The 21,504-nt window shown below is 40.2% G+C and overlaps 1 protein-coding gene across 1 annotated transcript in view; it reads left to right on the top strand.

The window, feature by feature from the left end:
* Nucleotides 1-21,504, top strand: part of LOC137301512 (otoancorin-like) — an 80,931-nt gene that overhangs the window by 26,753 nt on the left and 32,674 nt on the right. Inside the window, exons 7-15 of the mRNA XM_067971037.1 lie at nt 1,658-1,788; nt 2,747-2,858; nt 3,056-3,271; nt 5,042-5,209; nt 8,334-8,477; nt 9,020-9,075; nt 10,692-10,797; nt 13,359-13,477; nt 19,593-19,731. Coding sequence (XP_067827138.1) covers nt 1,658-1,788; nt 2,747-2,858; nt 3,056-3,271; nt 5,042-5,209; nt 8,334-8,477; nt 9,020-9,075; nt 10,692-10,797; nt 13,359-13,477; nt 19,593-19,731 — 1,191 coding nt within the window. The remainder of the gene's footprint in view (nt 1-1,657; nt 1,789-2,746; nt 2,859-3,055; nt 3,272-5,041; nt 5,210-8,333; nt 8,478-9,019; nt 9,076-10,691; nt 10,798-13,358; nt 13,478-19,592; nt 19,732-21,504) is intronic.

The raw sequence follows: 21,504 nt of genomic DNA, 5'->3' as shown, positions 1-21,504 counted from the left end.
GTGCAAGGCCAAAATCCGACTTATTGTGGCAGGGGCGAGGGGTGGTGGGGGGCGAGGAAGCTGGTCAGTGTTGGGGTGGGGTCTGGGTCAAAGTGCTGCTCAATTTGAGAGGATTTTGGGGACCTCAGTGCTGCTCAATGGCAAGGGGCCAAGATAATTATCAATGGTAAAAGGAAAAAGGTGGTGCTAGAGAAAGTATCAGTTGCCAAGGCAGAGGTCCAGAGAGCTGGACTGAAGTATACCTCAGTGAGGGGGTATTTGCACCGTTGCTCTGGGAGGGGTGTGGTGAGGGCAAAATGCATAAGGGAAGGGGGCCACAATGCTGCTCAGTGGAGAAGGGTTAATCTACCTTAAAAGCTGCTCAGTTGAGCTGAGGAAATGTTGAACAATGGGGGATTGCCAGAGATACTTTTTTTATTTGTTCATGGGATGTGGGCGTCGCTGGCAAGACCAGCATTTATTGCCCATCCCTAATTGCCCTTGAGAAGGTGGTGGTGAGCTGCCTTCTTGAACCGCTGCAGTCCGTGTGGTGAAGGTTCTCCCACAGTGCTGTTAGGGAGTTCCAGGATTTTGACCCAGCGATGATGATATATTTCCAAGTTGGGATGGTGTGTGAATGGCGGGGAACGTGTAGGTGGTGTTGTTCCCATGTGCCTGCTGCCCTTGTCCTTCTCGGTGGTAGAGGTCGCGGGTTTGGGAGGTGCTGTCGAAGATGCCTTGGCGAGCTGCTGCAGTGCATCCTGTGGATGGTACACACTGCAGCCACGGTGCACCGGTGGTGAAGGGATTGAATGTTTAGGGTGGTGGATGGGGTGCCAATCAAGCGGGTTGCTTTGTCCTGGATGGTGTTGAGCTTCTTGAGTGTTGTTGGAGCTGCACTCATCCAGGTAAGTGGAGAGTATTCCATCACACTCCAGTATTGTGCCTTGTAGATGGTGGAAAGGCTTTGGGGAGTCAGGAGGTGAGTCACTCGCCACAGAATATTCCACTTCTGACCTGCTCTTGTAGCCACAGTATTTATATGGCTGGTCCAGTTACCCATTTTGATCTCCTAATTTTCTGTTTTTCATTTTAACATGTGGCATACCAACAATTGCTGTTTGCCATATGTGCACCTTTAAATTGTCCCAACTTCTATCCTATTGAATAGGAAATGCAGTTAGTCTTTTAACATTTCCCTTCCACGTTTTCTTTTTCCTGTTGACTATATTAAATAATTTATCTTTTCTTCTGCCTGTACCTCCATTATAAAGAACTCAACATCTGTCTTATTTTGTACTGTGCATGTGGCTTCTACACTTGCCATTGTCCTTGGAGTCCTACCAGCAGAGTAAATATGGGGATGGTTAAACAAGTCCCATGAGCTACTCATTAGTAGTTCTTCACAGTGAACTTGGGATTTCCATCTAGGGAATGAATAAGACCATAAGAGATAGGAGCAAGAGTACACCATTCGGCACCTCGAGCCTGCTCCGCCATTTAATGAGATCATGGTTGAATAACTGAAGCAAATCAATGTTTGGCCACTTTGCTCTATTATGGGAATGAAAATGGATTTTCACATTAAAACACAAATGTAAAATACAATTTTGCTTTTTATTTGAACCATTTCGAGGAATAATTCTGCCTAATATATGTCAAATGTGACTATTTATAGATATGTCAGCTTTTCAACACTTCCTCTGACCTTTTGGACAAGCTGTATGATCTCACACCTGTGCAAGCTCGCATATTCCTAAATGGACTTAACAAATGTGTCAACATCAGCAATGAAGAAGTAATTTCCAAGTAAGAATATTGGTCATTTTTCAGTTGTGCAGCTTTAACAAACAGCAACCTAATAACTTTTACCAGACCTGAGCATTTAAAGGGGCACCTACTTCATGAAAAAGTACTTGACACAGTTTTTCTCTCTACTTCTATTTACAACCGCACATCGAGATAATGCGCGATAATTCTCATTGAAGTGCATCAGCACCTGACTTGCATATGATTTGACCATGACAGGAATAATCCATCACTCTTCCAGATCTTCCCCCTTCTCAAAAACAAAATGGTTGCCACTTTTACATGAAGACAGTGCCCCGTGCTAGCAATACAAACAGTTCATTAGAGGTTGCTGCAAATCTCCCAGATGTCAAAGTCAGGCACCCCGTAAAACCTAGAATATTAGCGAGGAATCTGCATTTGTGTGTTAAAGAACTAGGGTGCAAATGATGAGAATGATGTCATGTGACATATTCCCATCATTTGCCTCCCATAACACATCGATATATTACACACCTGCACCCAGCCCCAGTAGAAATCGTGATGGCCACAGAAATGTGCTGAGACCTGACATATCTGGGTTCTGCCCTAAATTGTGCCTCCCTTCCTGCCACTGTTCAATAAGAAGTTTGGGACTGCTGAAGGTTAGAGAAGACCTGCAGTGTATGTCAAGTACTGTAAAACGGAACAATTTCTAACGATTCAAAGTCCAATAACCTTTACTGTGAAAATTCATCAAATTTAGCATAAATGTCATTCTTCAATGATGTATATTACTATCGTTGATATGAAAAGAAACAGGTTTTGGGTCATAAAGAAAACGGCTCATGAAAGTAACCCATTTTACAGTGTGTCGCCGATCTGATTTTTAATTATTTTTATATTCGGAATATCTTAAAAAAAGAAAGCATAATGTTTTTGTCATAAAATCCAAATCGTATTCAGAGTGTTGTTCTGATTTTTTTTTCCTTATCTGCAGCCTTGGTCAGCTAGTATGTTTCTACCCTTTCAAACAACTGGAATCACTCGATAAGAAAGTAGTTCAGGTTTTGCGGAAGGAACTGCTCAAATGCAGAAGGAATTTAAAGATGGTGAGTACATGATGTGAGATACTTAGAAAGTCTGGTGACCAATGGTATGTTACTTCAATAGCTTCTTTAGACTCGCTGTGTCCACCGTATATAAATGCTGTGCCTCATTTGAAAGCCAATACAGCTTTCAAATCCCCAACGAGAGAACTAATGATGTATTTTCTGCTCAGTTATTTAACACAGACATGTTTCTGCAGATCTACCAGATGCTGGTGAAGAATATTAAGGCCAATACTTTGACTACTAAAGGACTACTAGATCTGGGAGCTTCTGTGGTTGGACTTAAAGTCAGTCAAGTGTCCAATCTCACAGACCAGGCTGTTGCAGGTGCTGTTGAGAAACTGAAGAAAATCAAAGGGTGGTCCAAAGGCCAAATCAAGGCCCTTGTCAAAAAGTACCAGAAAGTTGAAAATGTGAGTAGCAATCATGATAATGCCAGTATATTATGTATATTATGTCACGACAGCAATCTGGGGTGTGACAAACTTTCCTTGTCAGGATAACAGAAAATGCTGAAAACAGGCTGCAGGTTAATCAGCATTTGAAAGATTGATTCGTAGTTTGGGTGTAAAGATTGGTTAGTAGTTTGGGTATAAAGATTGATTAGTAGTTTGGGTGTAATCCTTTATCAGAATTTGATTAAAAGTTACATATAAAACATAGTCTACTTTTCTTTCTGATACTGATTGACCTGTTGCACATTTTGAGAATTACCTGTGTGAAGGTTGATAATGATTGTAATATTTTTGGATCTTTTCAACCCTTCTTACTCTCGCCTCTGTATTTTAGATTGTTCTCAAAGGTGAGTCCCATTCCCTGTGCCTTCAAGCACATCTACATAAGCCTTAATAATGCGTCCAGGAAAACAAAGAGAAAAACCGTTAGAGAATCACAACTTCAGATTTCACTTTAAGTTTACATTATTAAACAAATTTATTTTACAAAAGAGGAACACAGGTATATGGAGATAATTAACACTGATATAATACATATATTTTTACAGTAGAAATCCTTCTACCTAGCTTCTCAATGGGAAAACAGTAAAAAGTGTTACAATCAAATTCTAAGCTATTCTTTTGTAGAATATTTTCATGTATGTAGTGTTTCTTTCTTTTATTTATTACCAATGTGGGTGTAAAAAGTGCCTTGGAATATTCTTCTGAGGACTTCAAACAAACATCAAGATTCAAACAGCTACTGATCTTTAAATATCCCTGAAAAATAGTTACTGCGACTTACTGTATTTTGAATAGGACTCTCGCTTCTGAGTCAGGAGTTTGTGGGTTCAAACCCCACTCCAGAGACTTGAGCACCAAATCCAGGCTGACACTTCAGGGCAGCCTTAGGGAGTGCCAACTTGGATTATTTTGAAAAAAAAGTCCCTTCTGCCCTCTCAGGTTATGTAAAAGATCCCATGGCACTAATTGATGACCAGGAGAGTTCTCCCCAGTGTCCTGGCCAATATTTATCCCTCAACCAACATCACTAAAATAGATTATCTGGTCATTACCACATTGCTGTTTGTGGGACTTTGCTGTGCGCAAATTGGTTGCTGCGTTTCCTACATTACATCAGTGACTACATTTCAAAAATACTTCATTGGCTGTAAAGCACTTTGGGACGTCCTGAGGTCATGAAAGAAGCTATATAATTGCAAGTCAGTCTTTCTTTAGTTATTGACCACATTTGAAAATAACTGAACAAATTACATGGTCTATGTTTGTTTCAAAGTAGCTTGGCTTCTCCCACAAGCCTTTCAAGCCAAATGAAACTTGCAAGATTGGCATTGAGTTATAGAAAAGAAAGAACTGGCCATTTATATGATGCCTTTCATATCCTCAGGGCACCCCGAAGGATTTCATCTGAACAGGTGGACAAAGTTCACAAGATTCTCGAAGATATCCTAGCAGAAACACAAAATATTGTACCAAATTATTCATGAGATGACACGTAGCCTTTAATGTAATTGCATATGAATGAAGTCAGTACATGATAGAAAGAGATGCCTGAAAAACATTGTAATATTGGAGATCTGCTGCTTAAATAGTTACATCCTAGACTCTAACTGAATAATTCATACTATTGCAAGCAAATATGCTCTGTTTCAATATTTTAATTTTTAAATTTTTACTGGGTATGAGCAGTACATTTGAAATAATATTTATTTGTGTTATCTTCTGCAGGTCACAGCTGACAAGTTGAAAAATCTGGGTGTTCTGGTCTCTGGTGTTGATGCAAAAACATTTGACAAGTTCAAAGGCCAAGACCTCCTAAACGCCTTTTCTCAAGAGGATGTGGCAGAGTCCTCGAATGCCATGTTGCCAGTGCAGAAAAATTCTATCATGAAGAGGGCAAGTCTTTGCATTGATTTTAGTATTGAGAAAATGCATTTCTCAGAGGTGGTTCGATCCAAGATGTTGAAGATTATACTTGTTAAGACTGATCATCCGAACTGTTGACATGCAGCAAATGAGTTTCAATAAGCAAATTAACCTGAACTTGCCTGACTTAATGAAAAGCAATAAGATGATTATTTTCTTCAAAGAAATGTTCTTTCATGATCAGCCTGCTATAAATTTTTGACAAGATTATCAGTATATTTATCATCAGATAAGGATTCTCTCTCGGCCTTCAACCTCTCTTTCTCCAGCTGAAACTATTGAAGTCTGCAGCACAGCAGGAGGTTATTTGGTCCATCATGTCTCAGCCAGCTCTTTGCTAGAGTTATCCAAAACTAATCCCACTGCTCTATGCTCTCCCCAAAGCCCATACCTTCCTTGGCTTCAAATAGTTGTCCATTTTTTTCTTAAAAGATCAAATGGTCTCTGCCTCCACTGCTTTGTGGGGCAAAACATTCCATCCTCCAACACCCCACTGTGTAAAGAAATTTCTCCTAACCTTTCACCTCAGTTTCGGTGACAATTTTAAAGTGATTAGACCTCCCCACCAGGAGGAAATAGTCAGTCTCTATTAACCCTATCAAAACCCACTTTATTTTTAAAAACTCTATTAAATCTCCTTTTCTGTTCCAGTGAAAATAGTCCCAGTATCTCAAGTCACTTCTCATCTCTATAGTTTCCAATCCTGGCCATCATCCTGATGAAGTTGCAATGTATTGTAGAAGAATTCTATCATGAAAGTGGCAAGCCTTTGCTTTGATTTTAGTATTTCTTGGAGGTGGTTCGATACCCTAACATTTTGTTTCCTGTCCGTTAACCAACTTTCTATGCTTGAAGCTACATTTCCTCTTCTACCATCCGCCTGAATTTTTCTAACAAGCCCCTTGTGAGAGACTGTTCTAGGAATTGGTTTGCATCCAAATTCGGGTGCTTTCTACGATTTTAATGTCCTTTCTACGATTGGGCGTCCAAAGCTGCTCACAATACATTAACTGTGGCCTAACCGATCTTTGTACAAATTTATCATTACTTCTTTACTCTTGTACTCTAAGCCCCAAAATTGTGTTGTCCTTTTTATGGCTTTATTTACTGATGCTCACGCTTTCAGGGAATTATATATTTAAACTCTTAGGTCTCTCTATTCATCCACAGCTTTCAGAATCTTTCCATTAAGTGTGTTCTCCTGTTCGTTGTTTTTTCCAACAATATATTACCTTATATTTTATTACTCTTTGCCCATTTCGCTAACCTGTCTATGGCTTAGAAAATCTTTAACAGTTCTCCTTGTGTTTGATAAACTGCCTACTTTTGTGTCATCGGCAAGTTTTGAGACTCTGTTCCCTATATCTAAGTCTAAATCATCTATATGTACCAATAACAAAAGTGAACGCAGCACTGACCCCTGAGGAAGACCACTTTCAACCCTTTGCCAGTATGAGCAAAACTCAAGTTTGAAGCCCATGGAATAAAGGGAGCAGTAGCAGCATGGATACAAAATTGGCTAAGTAACAGGAAGCAAAGAGTAGTGGTGAGCGGTTGTTTTTCGTATTGGAGGGAGGTGTACAGTGATGTTCTCCAGGGGTCAGTACTCGGACCACTGCTTTTTTTGATGTAAATTAATGACTTGGACTTGGACGTACAGGGCAAAATTTCCAAATTTGCAGAAGACACAAAACTTGGAAGTGTAGTGAACAGTGAGGAGGATAGTGATAGACTTCATAGGGATATAGACAGGCTGTTGGAATATGGTATTGAGATAGAGGATCAGCAATGAGCAGGCTCGAAGGGCTGAATGGCCTACTGCTACTCCTATTTTCTATGAATGGTCAGACATGTGGCAGATGAAGTTTAACGCAGAAAAATGCAAAGTGATACATTTCGGTGGGAAGAATGAGGAGAGGCCATATAAACTAAAGGGCACAATTCTAAAAGGGGTACAGGATCAGAGAGATTTGGGGGTATATGTGCACAAATCATTGAAGCTGGCAGGGCAGGTTGAGAAAGCGGTTAAAAAAGCATAGGGGACCCTGGGCTTTATAAATAGAGGCATAGAGTACAAAAGCAAGGAAGTCATGATGAACTTTTATAAAACACTGGTTCGACCACAACTGGAATATTGTGTCCAGTTCTGGGCACCGCACTCTAGGAAAGATGTGACGGCCTTAGAGAGGGTGCGGAAAAGATTTACTAAAATGATTCCAGGGATAAGTAACTTTAGTTACGAAGATAGACTGGAGAAGCTGGGGTTGTTCTCCTTGGAACAGAGAGGAGATTTGATAGAGGTATTCAAAATCATGAAGGACCTAAACAAAATAGATAGAGAGAAACTGTTCCTATTGGCGGAAGAGTCAAGAACCAGAGGACATAGATTTAAGGTGATTGGCCAAAGGTGACATGAGGAAAATCTTTTTTACACAGCGAGTGATTCAGATCTGGAATACACTGCCCGAGGAGGTAGTGGAGGCAGATTCAATTGTGGCATTCAAAAGGGAACTGAATAAGTACTTGAAAGGAAAAAATTTGCAGGGCTATGGGGATAGGGCGGGGGAGTGGGACTAGCTGGATTGCTCTCGCATAGAGCCGGCATGGACTCGATGGGCCGAATGGCCTCCTTCCATGCTGTAACCTTTCTATGATTCTATAATTTACCCTAACGTTTTGTTTCCTGTCCGTTAATCAACTTTCAATGCTTGAAGCCACATTTCCTCTTATTCCATCCACCTGAATTTTTCTAACAAGCCCTTTGAGAAGACACTGGCCAAGAAATTGGTGCACTTCCAAATTCGGGTGTGAGCACAGTGGCAACCACGAATCGGCATGCCGAAACTGATGAGCAAGAGGTCCAGGCAAAATTGGTCCTCTTGTGTCATCAGGACGCGATCAGTATGCTGGGGACATATGAGTCCATTTTTGTGGTGGATTCATGGCCACTAGAAACAGGACTGAGGTAGGGTCCTGTGAAGCTGTTCCTGTCAGGTGGTTAAGTACATAAACGTAAGTTTGAATAGATCTTCAATATAAACACGATCCCTAATCACAGAAAAATTAACTAATAGAATTTGTTTTAATTGTACAGATCTTGCAGTCAGTGAAAATTGACTCGGTTCTGAAATCACTTCCTGCATCACTGGTGTCACAAATTCCAATAGACAAACTGAAAAAGGCTGACATCATCAATTTAGACTTCTTGAGCCAGAACAAACCTTGGAACAAGGGTCAGGTAAGAGAATAAACCACAAACGCAAAGGATGGAGAAATGCAGCAACAAGAAATGGACAACAGCCCCGAGCTCTATACACAACAAACATGCCAATTCTGACTTCAAAGAGCCGCAAAACTGCCTGAAACTAAGTTCTACAGTTTTGTAATGTGTATCATGGTTTACCCAGTACACAAGGCCTAACCATGAAAATTTAGATGTCAGAGTAGACAGTTGGGAAGGTAACCAATTTTTGCATTTGGGACATTCTAATTATCTGTTTCAAATGCTATGAGACATTGGAGCAATTCCTCTAGGCCTTATCAATGAGTTTGTGCAGTTTTTTCTGTTTGTTATTTCTAGAAAAATTAAAATGTTCTATTAGAAATCGTCACACAGTTATGGCGTTGCTCTGGATGGTGCCCAGTGGAATTCTCCCTCTATTATGTTCTATACAGTTATTTTAAAGAGGGGGGGAGAATGTCAGCAAATTTTTATTCTGAACTGGAAATATTTCTGTGTGATTCTCCTCTTCCTGACTTACTTTTTTTCCGATTTTCTAGTCTGTGGTTCTAATTAATCGTGTTAAAGACCAACTCAACGATGTTAAAAATATCAGGTGAGCCAAAGAATTTTCTAGTTTGATGTTGAGGTTTATTATTTGAAGCAATTGTTCAGCAATCACTAGTTTTTAGAGCTTAGAGCACTTGGTAAGTTCTTTTTATTTCAGAGTTGATTGAATATATATGCTTTAAATAAGGCAAAATTCATCCAAGCTAAAAGAGGAAGAAAGACTTGAAAGATTTTCATACATTAAAGCATTTTATATACAGTAACTCAGTTTGGAGTGTATTGACTGTTACCACAGACAGCAATAATATGACTGACCAGTTAAGCTGTTTTGGGAGTACTGCAGCTTAAGGAAACCAGGAGAACTCCTTTTCTTCAAATTGGTAGGGCATTGGGGAGAGTTATAGAACAAAGAGATCTAGGAGTACAGGTTCATAGCTCCTTGAAAGTGGAGTCACAGGTGGATAGGGTGGTGAAGAAGGCATTCGGCATGCTTGGTTTCATTGGTCAGAACATTGAATACAGGAGTTGGGATGTCTTGTTGAAGTTGTACAAGACATTAGTAAGGCCACACTTGGAATACTGTGTACAGTTCTGGTCACCCTATTACAGAAAGGATATTATTAAACTAGAAAGAGTGCAGAAAAGATTTACTAGGATGCTACCGGGACTTGATGGTTTGACTTATAGGGAGAGGTTAGATCAACTGGGACTTTTTTCCCTGGAGAGTAGGAGGTTAAGGGGTGATCTTATAGAAGTCTATAAAATAATGAGGGGCATAGATAAGGTCGATAGTCAAAATCTTTTCCCAAAGGTAGGGGAGTCTATAACGAGGGGGCACAGATTTAAGGTGAGAGGGGAGAGATACAAAAGGGTCCAGAGGGGCAATTTTTTCACTCAAAGGGTGGTGAGTGTCTGGAACGAGCTGCCAGAGGCAGTAGTAGAGGCGGGTACAATTTTGTCTTTTAAAAAGCATTTGGACAGTTACATGGGTAAGATGGGTATAGAGGGATATGGGCCAAGTGCAGGCAATTGGGACTAGCTTAGTGGTATAAACTGGGCGACATGGACATGTTGGGCCGAAGGGCCTGTTTCCATGTTGTAAACTTCTATGATTCTATGATTCTAGTGCCAAGGGAATCATTAACGTTCATTGCAACCATATGAGCAGGGAGATGGGGCATTAGTTTAAAGTCTAATCTGAAGCACAGTACCTCCAACAATGTAGCACTCCCTCAGTGATTGATTTTTTGGGGGAGGGGTTGATAATAGAAAAATAATTATGCTAATTTTGTAAGTATTTGCCAACCATGTGTAGCTGGTGATTCTAATATATGTTGATAAGCTCTTTTGAAATACATCAGGTCAAGCTAAATGTATATAGTAAAGAGCACATTTAAAAATCTTTTAATCTGAAGATTCAAAGCATCTACACGCTTTGGATATATTTAAAGTCTGTTTCTCTTGTTTAAAATTTCTGTGATTCCAAGAAATTTGAAATTAGCATTTGAAAATGATCTTTTGGCTAACGTTATTAAACCTTTAAAACTTATAATGCTTGTTGCATCAAAATATAAATTAATTTCTTAACACGAAGTTGGAAACATGAGCTGACAGAGCTTATTTTTGATGTTATTAAATATATTTTTTTGTTTCTTGTTAAAGTAAGCTGAAGGCTGTTGTCAAAGGAATTCCATGTGACCTCATAAACTCTCTGAACCCTGATGTGGCGAAGGCACTGGCAAACAATCCGCTTGTTTCTAGTAATCAGGTAATTTATATGTCTATAAATTCTAATGAAGTTATTGGACATTATAGCCAAGTTCACATGATGAGATGTAAGTTCACAGATGCCTCTCTTCACCATTCGATCCCTCCACATAACGTTTGAATATTTTCCACCCTCTTCAATTTTCCCCTCCTTTCCTGAAGGCATTGAGTCATGCTGTGATACAGTTCTATACTTGCTGGTCACACTCCATTACTTTGCCCAGATGGTTATTCTTCGAGCGTGAATGTCATGGTTTGGGATTCTTTGGCGATGTTGTCACAGATAGGATTTGAACATGAGCTATGTTCAGATGTTTTTTTTTTAGCAAAAGCTTGCCTAAAAGGGGTTATCTTCCTAAGACCGCCCCATGCTGAGTTGTGAATAGAAGGAGTATATGTGCATAGACATGGAAATCCAGTCCAAATCACAAGGGAGTTTCATTATTACATTCCTGGGTCCCTCTACTGCACAAGTAGATATCGGGCAGTGGGAGTTAACTTCCATAAAATGAAGTTGCTCAGACCATTTAGGGGAGCAACTGATATCACTGTTCTCAAATAGGTATTATGGTAATCCCAGATTTGTAACAGTGAGTGTAGCCAGTGTGTCAGCAAGCTATTTGAATGTAGCATCATAAACTGAGCCTGATCTTATTCTTACACCAGACCACATGCACAAACTATCCAGCACAAGTCATTGGATAATAATCAGGAGTAGGGACTCTAACTGATTTTTCTCCTCTCTAATCAAAGACAATTATGCCAATTAAAGTGCCTCTAACACCACCTGAGTTGAGGTTTAAACATTTGTTTTAAGGTTGCCATTTGGTCATTGTTATTCTGTAGATTACATCACATCACATCCTTAGTTATTCACCATCTTAAACATTCACTCCTTCCACCACAGTGAGCAGATGGTACACACTGCGCACTGTGGCTGCAGTGTGTACCATCTGCTGTGGCTGCACTCCCCTTGACATTCAACATCATTACCATCGCCGAATCCCCCACCATCAACATCCTGGGGGTCACCATTGACCAGAAACTTAACTGGACCAGCCATATAAATACTGTGGCTACAACAGCAGTCAGAGGCTGGGTATTCTGCGGCGAGTGACTCACCTCCTGACTCCCCAAAGCTTTTCCACCATCTAAAAGGCACAAGTCAGAAGTGTGATGTAATACTCTCCACTTGCCTGGATGAGTGCAGCTCCAACAACACTCAAGAAGCTCGACACCATCCAGGACAAAGCAGCCCGCTTGATTGGCACCCCATCCACCACCCTAAACATTCACTCCCTTCACCACCGGCTCACTATGGCTGCAGTGTGTACCATCCACAGGATGCACTGCAGCAACTCACCAAGGCTTCTTCGACAGCACCTCCCAAACCCGCGACCTCTATCACCTAGAAGGACAAGAGCAGTAGGCATATGGGAACAACACCACCTTCACGTTCCCCTTGGAAATATATCGCCGTTCCTTCATCGTCGCTGGGTCAAAATCCTGGAACTCCCTAACAGTACTGTGGGAGAACCTTCACCACACAGACTGCAGCGGTTCAAGAAGGCGGCTCACCACCACCTTTTCAAGGGCAATTAGGGATGGGCAATAAATGCTGGCCTCGCCAGCGATGCCCACATCCCATGAACGAATGACAAAAAGTACAATATAAACAATTTCATTCTGTGTTTATTTTTAAAACACGATCACCATTTCCATGTTGACCCACTTCCAATCGATGCACTTGGGCTCAACTTAAAAGTTTATTCATGGAATATTACTCTGACGAAGAAATGACCACAGTGATTGCTGTTCTTTAAAGGAAATAGATAGTCATCCAGCTTCCTCTCCACAAAATCACACAGCTCTCCCCCCTGACAGCTCATCCAGCTGCTTCTCACAACAGAATCCCCCAGAGTCACCGACTGTCCCTCGCCAGGGTCACCGACTGTCCCTCGCCAGGGTCACCGACTGTCCCTCGCCAGGGTCGCCGTGTGACCTCTGTGAAACTATGTAGTGCTCAAAGAGAACTGAATGGTGATCATTGAGTGAGATCCTTATTGCAGTAAGAGATGTCAATCACATGAGAATTTAAAGATCTTCCAATGTTTATTAGTGGAACATTCCTCAGAGCATATGTATTACTGTGGTAAACTATTACCCCAACAAACATTTTTACTATGAAATGTTTCTTTAAAGATAGAGCTTAGATTTATTTAATATTAGTTTTGATTATTCCCATTCAATTGACTTGAGTTGATAACAAAACTATTGCTGGAGTATTGAGCAGGTCATGATTTTATATAGCACTGCTAGTATTATTCTTTTGAATGAGAAAACATTTCTTAACTCAACATCCTAAAGTTCAAGATGCACGATAGACAGTCGAAGAGATTACTATATTTTCAAAAATGTTGTGTTGGCATAGCTCCACAATTAGCAATGTTACAGGTCTTCTGATTATTAACACTGATAGTCCTCTGCACTGAGTACTATCAGTTAGCAACATCTCCCTTGGATACTTCACCAATATATTGACACTGCTTACGTAACTTACAGATTCGCTGTTTTTCTATCAAGTTCTTTAAAAAGCAGAAAGCCAGCAGACCAAATTACTTCAGCAACCTGACGCTAGAAGACATTAATGAGTTCCTGGTCTCGTACATGATTTTTCAGCCGTAAGTAATCACTTTCTTCACTGACTCTCACTTCTATCCTCAAAAAATGGGAAAAAATAATAAACCACTTGACCTGCCCTTTTGTGGGATGGCTGACTTGTTTTTGGCATTAATTTTCTTTCTAGAAAACTTCTAACTGCGAAAGCTGACCTCATGCATCTTAACTTCTAGCTTCAGGCCTGAAGCACGCTGTCTCCTCTTTCAAAACTGCCTGGGTCATGTGCCTTTTCTTTTCCCTTTCTGTGCTCACAAGTGGGAGAGCTGTTTCTTTGACTGATTCTCCATTTAATGATCCACCAGTTGGCCAGTCAATAAAACTGGCTACATTGCTCCCTTCCTTGGGGTTGAGAAAACCATCTCCTATTATACCCAGAATGAATAGGGATCATCGTGCCTAAATGAGTTTGGAATGAGTCAATTTATACTCATTGTCTCCATTTGAAGTAAAGTAAGAGCCACAACATTCCACAAACTGGTTCGTCTAGCTTTAATTCACATCTTCAATGCCTGTAGCTTTTGACTTTTTAAACTTGTTCAAGTTCACTTTGTCTTATAACACATTAAACATAATTTATTCCCAAATCCTTTCTGTGAAGGAAACACTGAACAAAAGTTCTGCAATGAGACAGTGGGGTGCGATTCCATGGCTGTCAAACATTCTCCAGCAAGTGGCCATTATTCATATGAAAGATTGACAATGAATATACTACTTAACTCCAGGGGACATCATACAAAAACCTGAACTTATTTTGTTTGTGGTTCACACATGCAGACGTCCAGGAGGGGTCACTATTAGTGGTCAGGAATAGGAATCTTGACAAGCTATTCCCTAATTAAAACAAATATGCTGGGGCTGAAATCAGCCAACTGAGCACAAACCATGGACAGAACCTTGAATCCCCCTGGTCTGTATTTCTCAGCTCTTTGCTGGATAAAACTACTGAAATTTTGGAGGAACATTGCTTTGCTCACTCTCTTGACAGCTAATAGCTCTTCATCATTCTTAAATTTGCACCCCATTGAGGGATGGGGTGACAGTGTACATAGTGCCTATTCTTTCTGCTGTCTAAGGTGAATTCCACATCATAGCCATATGGTCCCACTCATATATTCTTTGGCCTTGAATTTACACCGTGGAATAACGATGTTGAAACACTTAATCCTTTCTTCCAAAATTTCTCTCTCTGCTTTTTTAGCCAAGGCATTAACCCAATTTTCTTTTCCATTATGGCAACGGGTTGCTGATTTGCTATCGGCCGTTTTGTGCCACTGCCGTAGACCAGTTTCACCCCCATATCGTCTGAAGCTCACAGCTACTAAGATCTTAGACAATGCATATTTTGATCTTCTGCAAGAATAATGCCCCCACTCCCTTTTATCTTTATAATGAACAAATCAATCAATCTGACCCATTTTCCTGTACATAGCCTGTTTCCATTTTAAAGTTTAATAAAGACGGCTTCCATTTTACTCAAAACGGTACAACATAAGTAAAGACATTTTCCCTATTTGCCGTTGGATGAAAACTCTACTTTTCTCATAAAGGCAAACATGTTAAGTGCTTCTATGCCATTATCCCATATCATCATTTCAAGGCCTCAGGGTGTAGCCAACATGTCTTTGGAATGATCCTTTGTTGTTGGTTGCGGAAATGAATTGGAAAAGACCTACCCAAACTTTGCTTTCTGGATTTTATATGGAGCAGCCTGTTACCTGCATTCTTTGACACCAAAATCATTGAAATTCTGTACTGTTATCTGCATCCATTATGTGATGAGCAGGCACTATTGAATGACATGCTATTGCATTCTTTTATTAACTGATTCAGATTTTTGTTGTTGTTGTTGGTTGAACTTATTGCTATAGAAAAAGAATTTAATGACGAGCAATACAAATTCAAGGTTAAAATTGAAACACCTTTGTTGCTATTGAACAAAGTTTTGAATGATGGAGAATACATATCAATGGAAATGCTTCAGTTCAACAATAATTGAACAATACACTATATCATGCTTCAATGGTATATTATATTAGGCTGATGTATTCTAAATCTCAAGACAAATACTGTTTCATTTCAGAGGTCTTAAGGCAAATTTCCTATGAGACATGAGCCAAAAAAACCTGTCAGAAACAACTTCTCTATAATGTGCAGATGTCTCATGCACAAGACATTTCAGATTTTTGGCAGGAGAGTTTTGAAGTTTTCAAGTAATGAATGTTGTTTACCACTTTCAAAATGGTCTCTGTTCCTTATCACATATCAGCACCAATAAATCTTTGTGACATTCTATTGTTGAATATTATAAGATGAAAATGGATGTTATAGGTGTACTGTTAGTATCTGCTTTTGAGCAATGTGAGGGTTAGCAGTGAGTTGCACTGCCCCGTGCACCAGTCAGAATGAAGTCGTCCTTGGTGTCCGTATACATGTAGTCCTCTGTTGACTGGCACTCAACACCTGGTGAATTTGTAGGCTTGTAAGATTGGGTCTTTGGGCTCGTTTTAAATTTCCATTTTTAAAATTTAGCTATGCACTGGTTGTTGGCTATATTGCAATCGAGGTAAAGCTGAAACAATGTGAGACAAACTCCTCAATATTGTCTCATGCTTGATACAAAATGCCAAACCTATGGCAGTTTGGTTGCAGTTGTTCTGTTGTAATTATTCCATAGCGATGTAAAATGCAGTATTACTGCAATATATGGTGGGTTCATGGACGAACTGGTACAGTGGGATAGAACACTTGTCTTTCACCTCTAAAACCTGGGATCAAAGCTCAGGCTGATGAAATGAAAGTTCCTTCCATCTACTGGCTCTAGGCTGTTGTTATAAAATGATCTTGGGAGGTGTCACGTGAAAATGCTTATTGGTGCAAGTCCAAAATACAAAGTTGGTTACCATTTGACATTAATTGGCAATCGTGGACAGAAAGACCACAGGATGGTGTGTGTGAGTATATGTTGTGGTATATATGCGGTGTTCTTCTGGAGTTAAGCCACATTGTTGGGATAATATAGGTAGGACTTCACTGTGCATGTGATCCATGCAAATATGATGTTGATTGCGGATGCTGAAAATGAAAAAAACATATCATTGAAAGAATAAACAAATAGGCCTAGAAATTGGGCTGCAGAGCCCTCATTTTTCAGATGCTACACAGCCTCCTAAGTCCCCAAGATGGCGGACAGGAAGTGTGCCGCCCGTTATATTGGGTAAGGACAAACGAGGCGTCCTTTACCCACGCCTGATGCAGGCGTTAGGCCCTTTCTTTGTGCAGATAAGGGACCAAATGCCTGTTTGAGGTCCCCATTGCAAGTTTGGTTTGCCCTGAGGCAGCTGGCACCATCGCGGGTTGCACTCGGGGAAACCAACCCTGCAGAAAGAGTGCTCCCATGTTGATTGCCCGCTACTTCCTGCCCCGAGGTCACCGACCTCCAGACTCCCCCACCCCCAATCTTCCTCCCTCATCCCCCAGACGCTCCTGAATTTCTAGGCCATAATGTTTCATTTTGCAGTTAAGGACCCTCTCACTTCATTCTAAATTCTGACTTGAAAGACAGCGGAATAGCACTTTGTAACTAATAGCTCCTTTGTGAAGTGTGTCCTGCCAATATCATTCATTCACAGGTTGTCTCCCAATCCTGCTTTCTATATATTTTGTATCCAGGCTGTTTTCTAACTGCTCTGCTACAAATTCAAAGTAATCACATTTACCAGAGACAAAATTTCAGGCATTTTCTCATCAGACACTGAAACTGATGGATAACACTTTTCAGATTGATTTCCACTGCTGGCATCTACAGTGCCTGCATCCTGCTCTCTGTCAATCATCTCTGTCAGCCCCCAAAAATCTTTCAATGTGTGATAATACCTCTGCTATCATTACTTCTTCAAATTTTACTCACTTAATTGAAATTTCTTATTTTCCAACCTTATCTTTTGTCTGGATGGAACTCTCCAGTAATCATGTTGATGTACATTGGTTTCTTTCCCATTTATTAATGCAAATATTCAAGATTGCATAAATATGGTTTAAAAGGTAGTTCCAGTAACTGTATCAACATGTCTTCTCGAATTAATTGCTGCTCACTAATCAGCATCATACTTATAGTAAATTTGGAGTCCGAACGTAAAATCTAAAAATAACAAAATCTGTTTTTTCCAACAAGATGATGATGTCACTGAGACAGCCTGCTCTTCCTAGTATTTATGTTTCAGAGAGTACATGAAGATTTTATTTTGTTGGCAAATACCTCTTATTTTTTTAAAAACTTGATGCATCATTCTGCTGCAAATTAGTTTGTCCCTTTTAAGGCCACAAAGTTTAATTACTGTGAATAGGCAAATCCTGAGATCAATTCTATGTAGTGGCTGTTGGTGAGGGAAGTTTGTAAACTGATGTGTCAATTCCTGGGGGTAGAGATTGAATCTCATTCCGCCCATTTTACAGGTGTACAATGAGGGCCAATTTCAGCGAACAACATCCTGCACCTCAACGATGCCTGAACGACATCCATCCTGATATTGGGTCAAGCCATTTTTCAAGCGTCTCTGGTGGCCGTTTAAAACATTTTTCAATGAGAGGCCTAACGTCTGTTTTACGCCCCCTTGCAGAAATTGCATTGTGATGAGCGGACCAGGTACCAGGCCTGCTCTGCTTAGGATTCTTCAGTGGCCACTATGGCCTGTGGAGATGTGACAGGTGCCGGCAGCTCGCCGATATAATGCAAATAAGGCCTGAGGCTCAATTTTGGGCCCTCCTCGGGCCTCCTGGTTCAGGCACACACTGAGGGCGTGACACTGGCGGCATCTTGCTGGTTCTGCACTTGAAAACAGGCTATAACCAATTTTTACTCTTTGTTGCCAGGTCAGTAGAAGCCAGCATGAAATGATTGGCTTTGTTTCTCTCTTTTTATACACCTTTGAAGTGTAATGTCTGATGTAGATGGACATATGCCAGGTGTAAGACATCTATACATAAATAAATACATATATAATTTTATAAATATAAAATGTGTATGTATATGTCTACATATTGTCTCTGTGGCACACATTGTGAACTCAGCAGATTGGGGAATCCAAATTCACTCTGTGATATCATGTGATACCAACCACTTCACGCTCCTACCTTGGAATGACTTTGTGAAGCAGCATTAGGTTTGGGCCAAAAAAGACTTCCATTTTATGTAGCTCTGTGAAGCTATTGCTGGTGAAACCTGTATTGCAGTAGCTTATAAAATGGCTGATCCAAGACAGGAGCAAAATTTCTCAAAGATTTTGAGGACGAAAGAAAAATATATTGCTTTTTTGACCAAAATTGATGGTGGCCTTTTATTTTAATTTGTGATCAGAGAGTTGAAGTTAAATTGTAGTTGTTTCCCATTAAAAGAAATAAACAGTAATTTCCTGCCTCCAGTAAAATGTCTCACAAGAACAGTAATTTTAATTAAGAAAACATGGAAACAGAAGAAGGAAATCAACAAATCAGGTGCTATCTTGCAGAGTCTCTTTTTAAAAATTATGCACTATTTATTGTTCCATACACTATTTTTCCCTTTGGTTTCCCCAACCTTGAAGGGAAATGTTTAGTGTGACATAAATAGCATTCTACAACTGAGATAGTGGTGCAAAGGGGCGCAGTATAGTGGGGCGGACATGCCCTGTTCTTTTGTAAACTTAATGCATAAAAACTTCTGGGCCTTTAAATAAATATTTACGGATTTACTTGACCCATAGATTTAAACTTGTGACCTTATTCAGTTGTGTGTGACTACTGTCTTTGAATATATATCCTTCCTTATCTAAACATCCCCCCTTCTAAGAATTCTCCAATTCTCAGACTCTGGCCCCTTGTACAACTCCCCCTTCCCTTCGTCCCACCATTGGCGGCTATGCCTCCAGCCATCGAAGCCCCAAGCTCTGGAATTCCATCCCTAAACCCTTCCACCTCTCCACCTCCCTCTCCTTCTTAGACCAAGCTTTTTAGTCACCTGTCCTAGTATCTCCTTCTTTGACTTGGTGTCCATTATTTTCTTATGTCTCTTTTTCCTACTTCAAAGGCATTATTTAAATGTTAATTATTGTTGTTGTCACATATATGACTTGTACGTTTCAGGGACATCAAGGAATTGAAGCTTATTCCACGATCTTTGTGCTCCAACATGCTTCAGCTAATCACCCAGGTCAATATCACTCTGCTGCCCCGAAGTTCATCCAGACGTAAAGAACTTCTCGATTATGCCACAAATTGCCTGGTAAGTTTTGCAGAAATTATGAGATCCAAATTTTAGCACGCTGCAAATATTCTGTGGGTAATAATATTAATAACAATATAATAGTAAGACATGTAATTGGTGTGGTGCTCTCCCAAGCAGCAATCTTGGGATTCCATCCTAGTGTTGTCTATAATTCTAAATCACATGTGTCACTCACCGTTTTTATTTTAGCCAGTGGTTAAAGTAAAATTCGTTAAGAAGAGATACCCACCCTCTCCTCTTTTGTCTACCTTTGGCTCCGCAAATACAACAGTTGAATCTGCTCACAACCTTTGACCTCACTCTACAATCTTTGACCCCCCCCGACCTTTTGGATTTTGTAAGTACTTGGCCAAACTCACATAATAAGGTCAAAATGCAATTTATGAATTTTTTCAGGAAAATATACACATTTTTGCTATTGCTTCAGTGTGTTATTTTTTCAAGAATAGGTATGCCCTAATCTTTCTCAGCCTTAGCTTCCATCTTTCCCTGCCTGGCAACCATTTCTTTCCCACTTGGCTGGTCCCCAAATTGAATGCCCCCATCCCAGGTTCTAATCTCTCTTCTTGCAGCAATTCCCAACACCAACCTTTCCTGCTAAACTCCACAACCCAAAGATATAAAGTATGGCCACTAACAATGCTTAAAGAGTATGGTATCTACATGTTTGTGGAAGAATTTTTATTCAATGGATGTAAAATAAATGAATAGAACAAGTAGTTCCAGCAAAGTAGATTCTAACAGTGCTACTTGCTTATGAATAAGAAATTGGTACACAATGGAATGAAACACATCAGGGACCACTGCCAGAATATGTAGAAAAATAATTGCTTCAACTATTCCTTCTTGGCTTGATGGTTGTTCCATCATGTACACTCTTACCTTGACCGATCAGCCCTTATGTTATCCAGCTGTAATCCCTCCACTCCAGCCGATCATGGAGCCACAGCTGTGAGGCAGAGAAATGAAATGAGAAGTAGGAATGCAAAAAAATTGAACCATGCTCTAAAGGCATTCTTCAGTCTATTGTTAATGTTGGGAGAGCACCTGTGATCAGGGAAGTAACAGCTGAATTGAGGAAGCAGTACTATAGGCCTGGTTAAGACAAGAACTAGAATGGAGTACTGGATCACGAGCTTCTGATTTTAGTTCAAATCAAGCTCATGACCTCCACACACTGGCACCACTGCACTGCACAGAGATAAGCCTCCAGTCAGGAGGTTTGAAAAATCAAGATGTGCCACCGTGTCAGAACTGCCATTTAGACATAATTTAGACAATCCCCTAGAAGGACCATGTCCTCGTGGCTCCTTTTCTCTCAGTCTCATTTTACACCAATGGATTTGTGCATCTCCTTGAGACAGTTGTGGAGATCTGAAGTGGTTGAAAAGTTGTAGCTTGCTTGCAGTAAGATCTTACCACCAAACAGAAACATTTTAAAATTTTATTAGCTGAAGTGTCTTAATGCTGCTCCAAGTTTTTGATTTCAGTAATGTCATTGCACGTTAGAACTATAATTTAGTGCAATGTTTGAAGTGTAGTCAAAAGCTTCAATTCTGAAATGCCAATGACGGATGCATAGTTTGTCTGGTAAATAACATCTGCCAACTAGATGAGTAAGTAAGTGTCCATCTGGAGAAGCTTCAGTTCCTAATTTTGGACTCACTGACTTCTAGATTGTATAAATTATCCTCTACAGTAAACATTCTATTAAAAAGCCTGTCAGATTTTGCATTTCGTTATTGGCTACTCTGGCATGATCTGGCTTGC

This window comes from Heptranchias perlo, chromosome 33 (assembly GCF_035084215.1).
Source record: "Heptranchias perlo isolate sHepPer1 chromosome 33, sHepPer1.hap1, whole genome shotgun sequence".
Classification (NCBI taxonomy): domain Eukaryota; kingdom Metazoa; phylum Chordata; class Chondrichthyes; order Hexanchiformes; family Hexanchidae; genus Heptranchias; species Heptranchias perlo.
The sequence above is the reverse complement of the archived record's forward strand: the minus strand, read 5'-3'. Positions and strand labels throughout refer to the sequence as shown.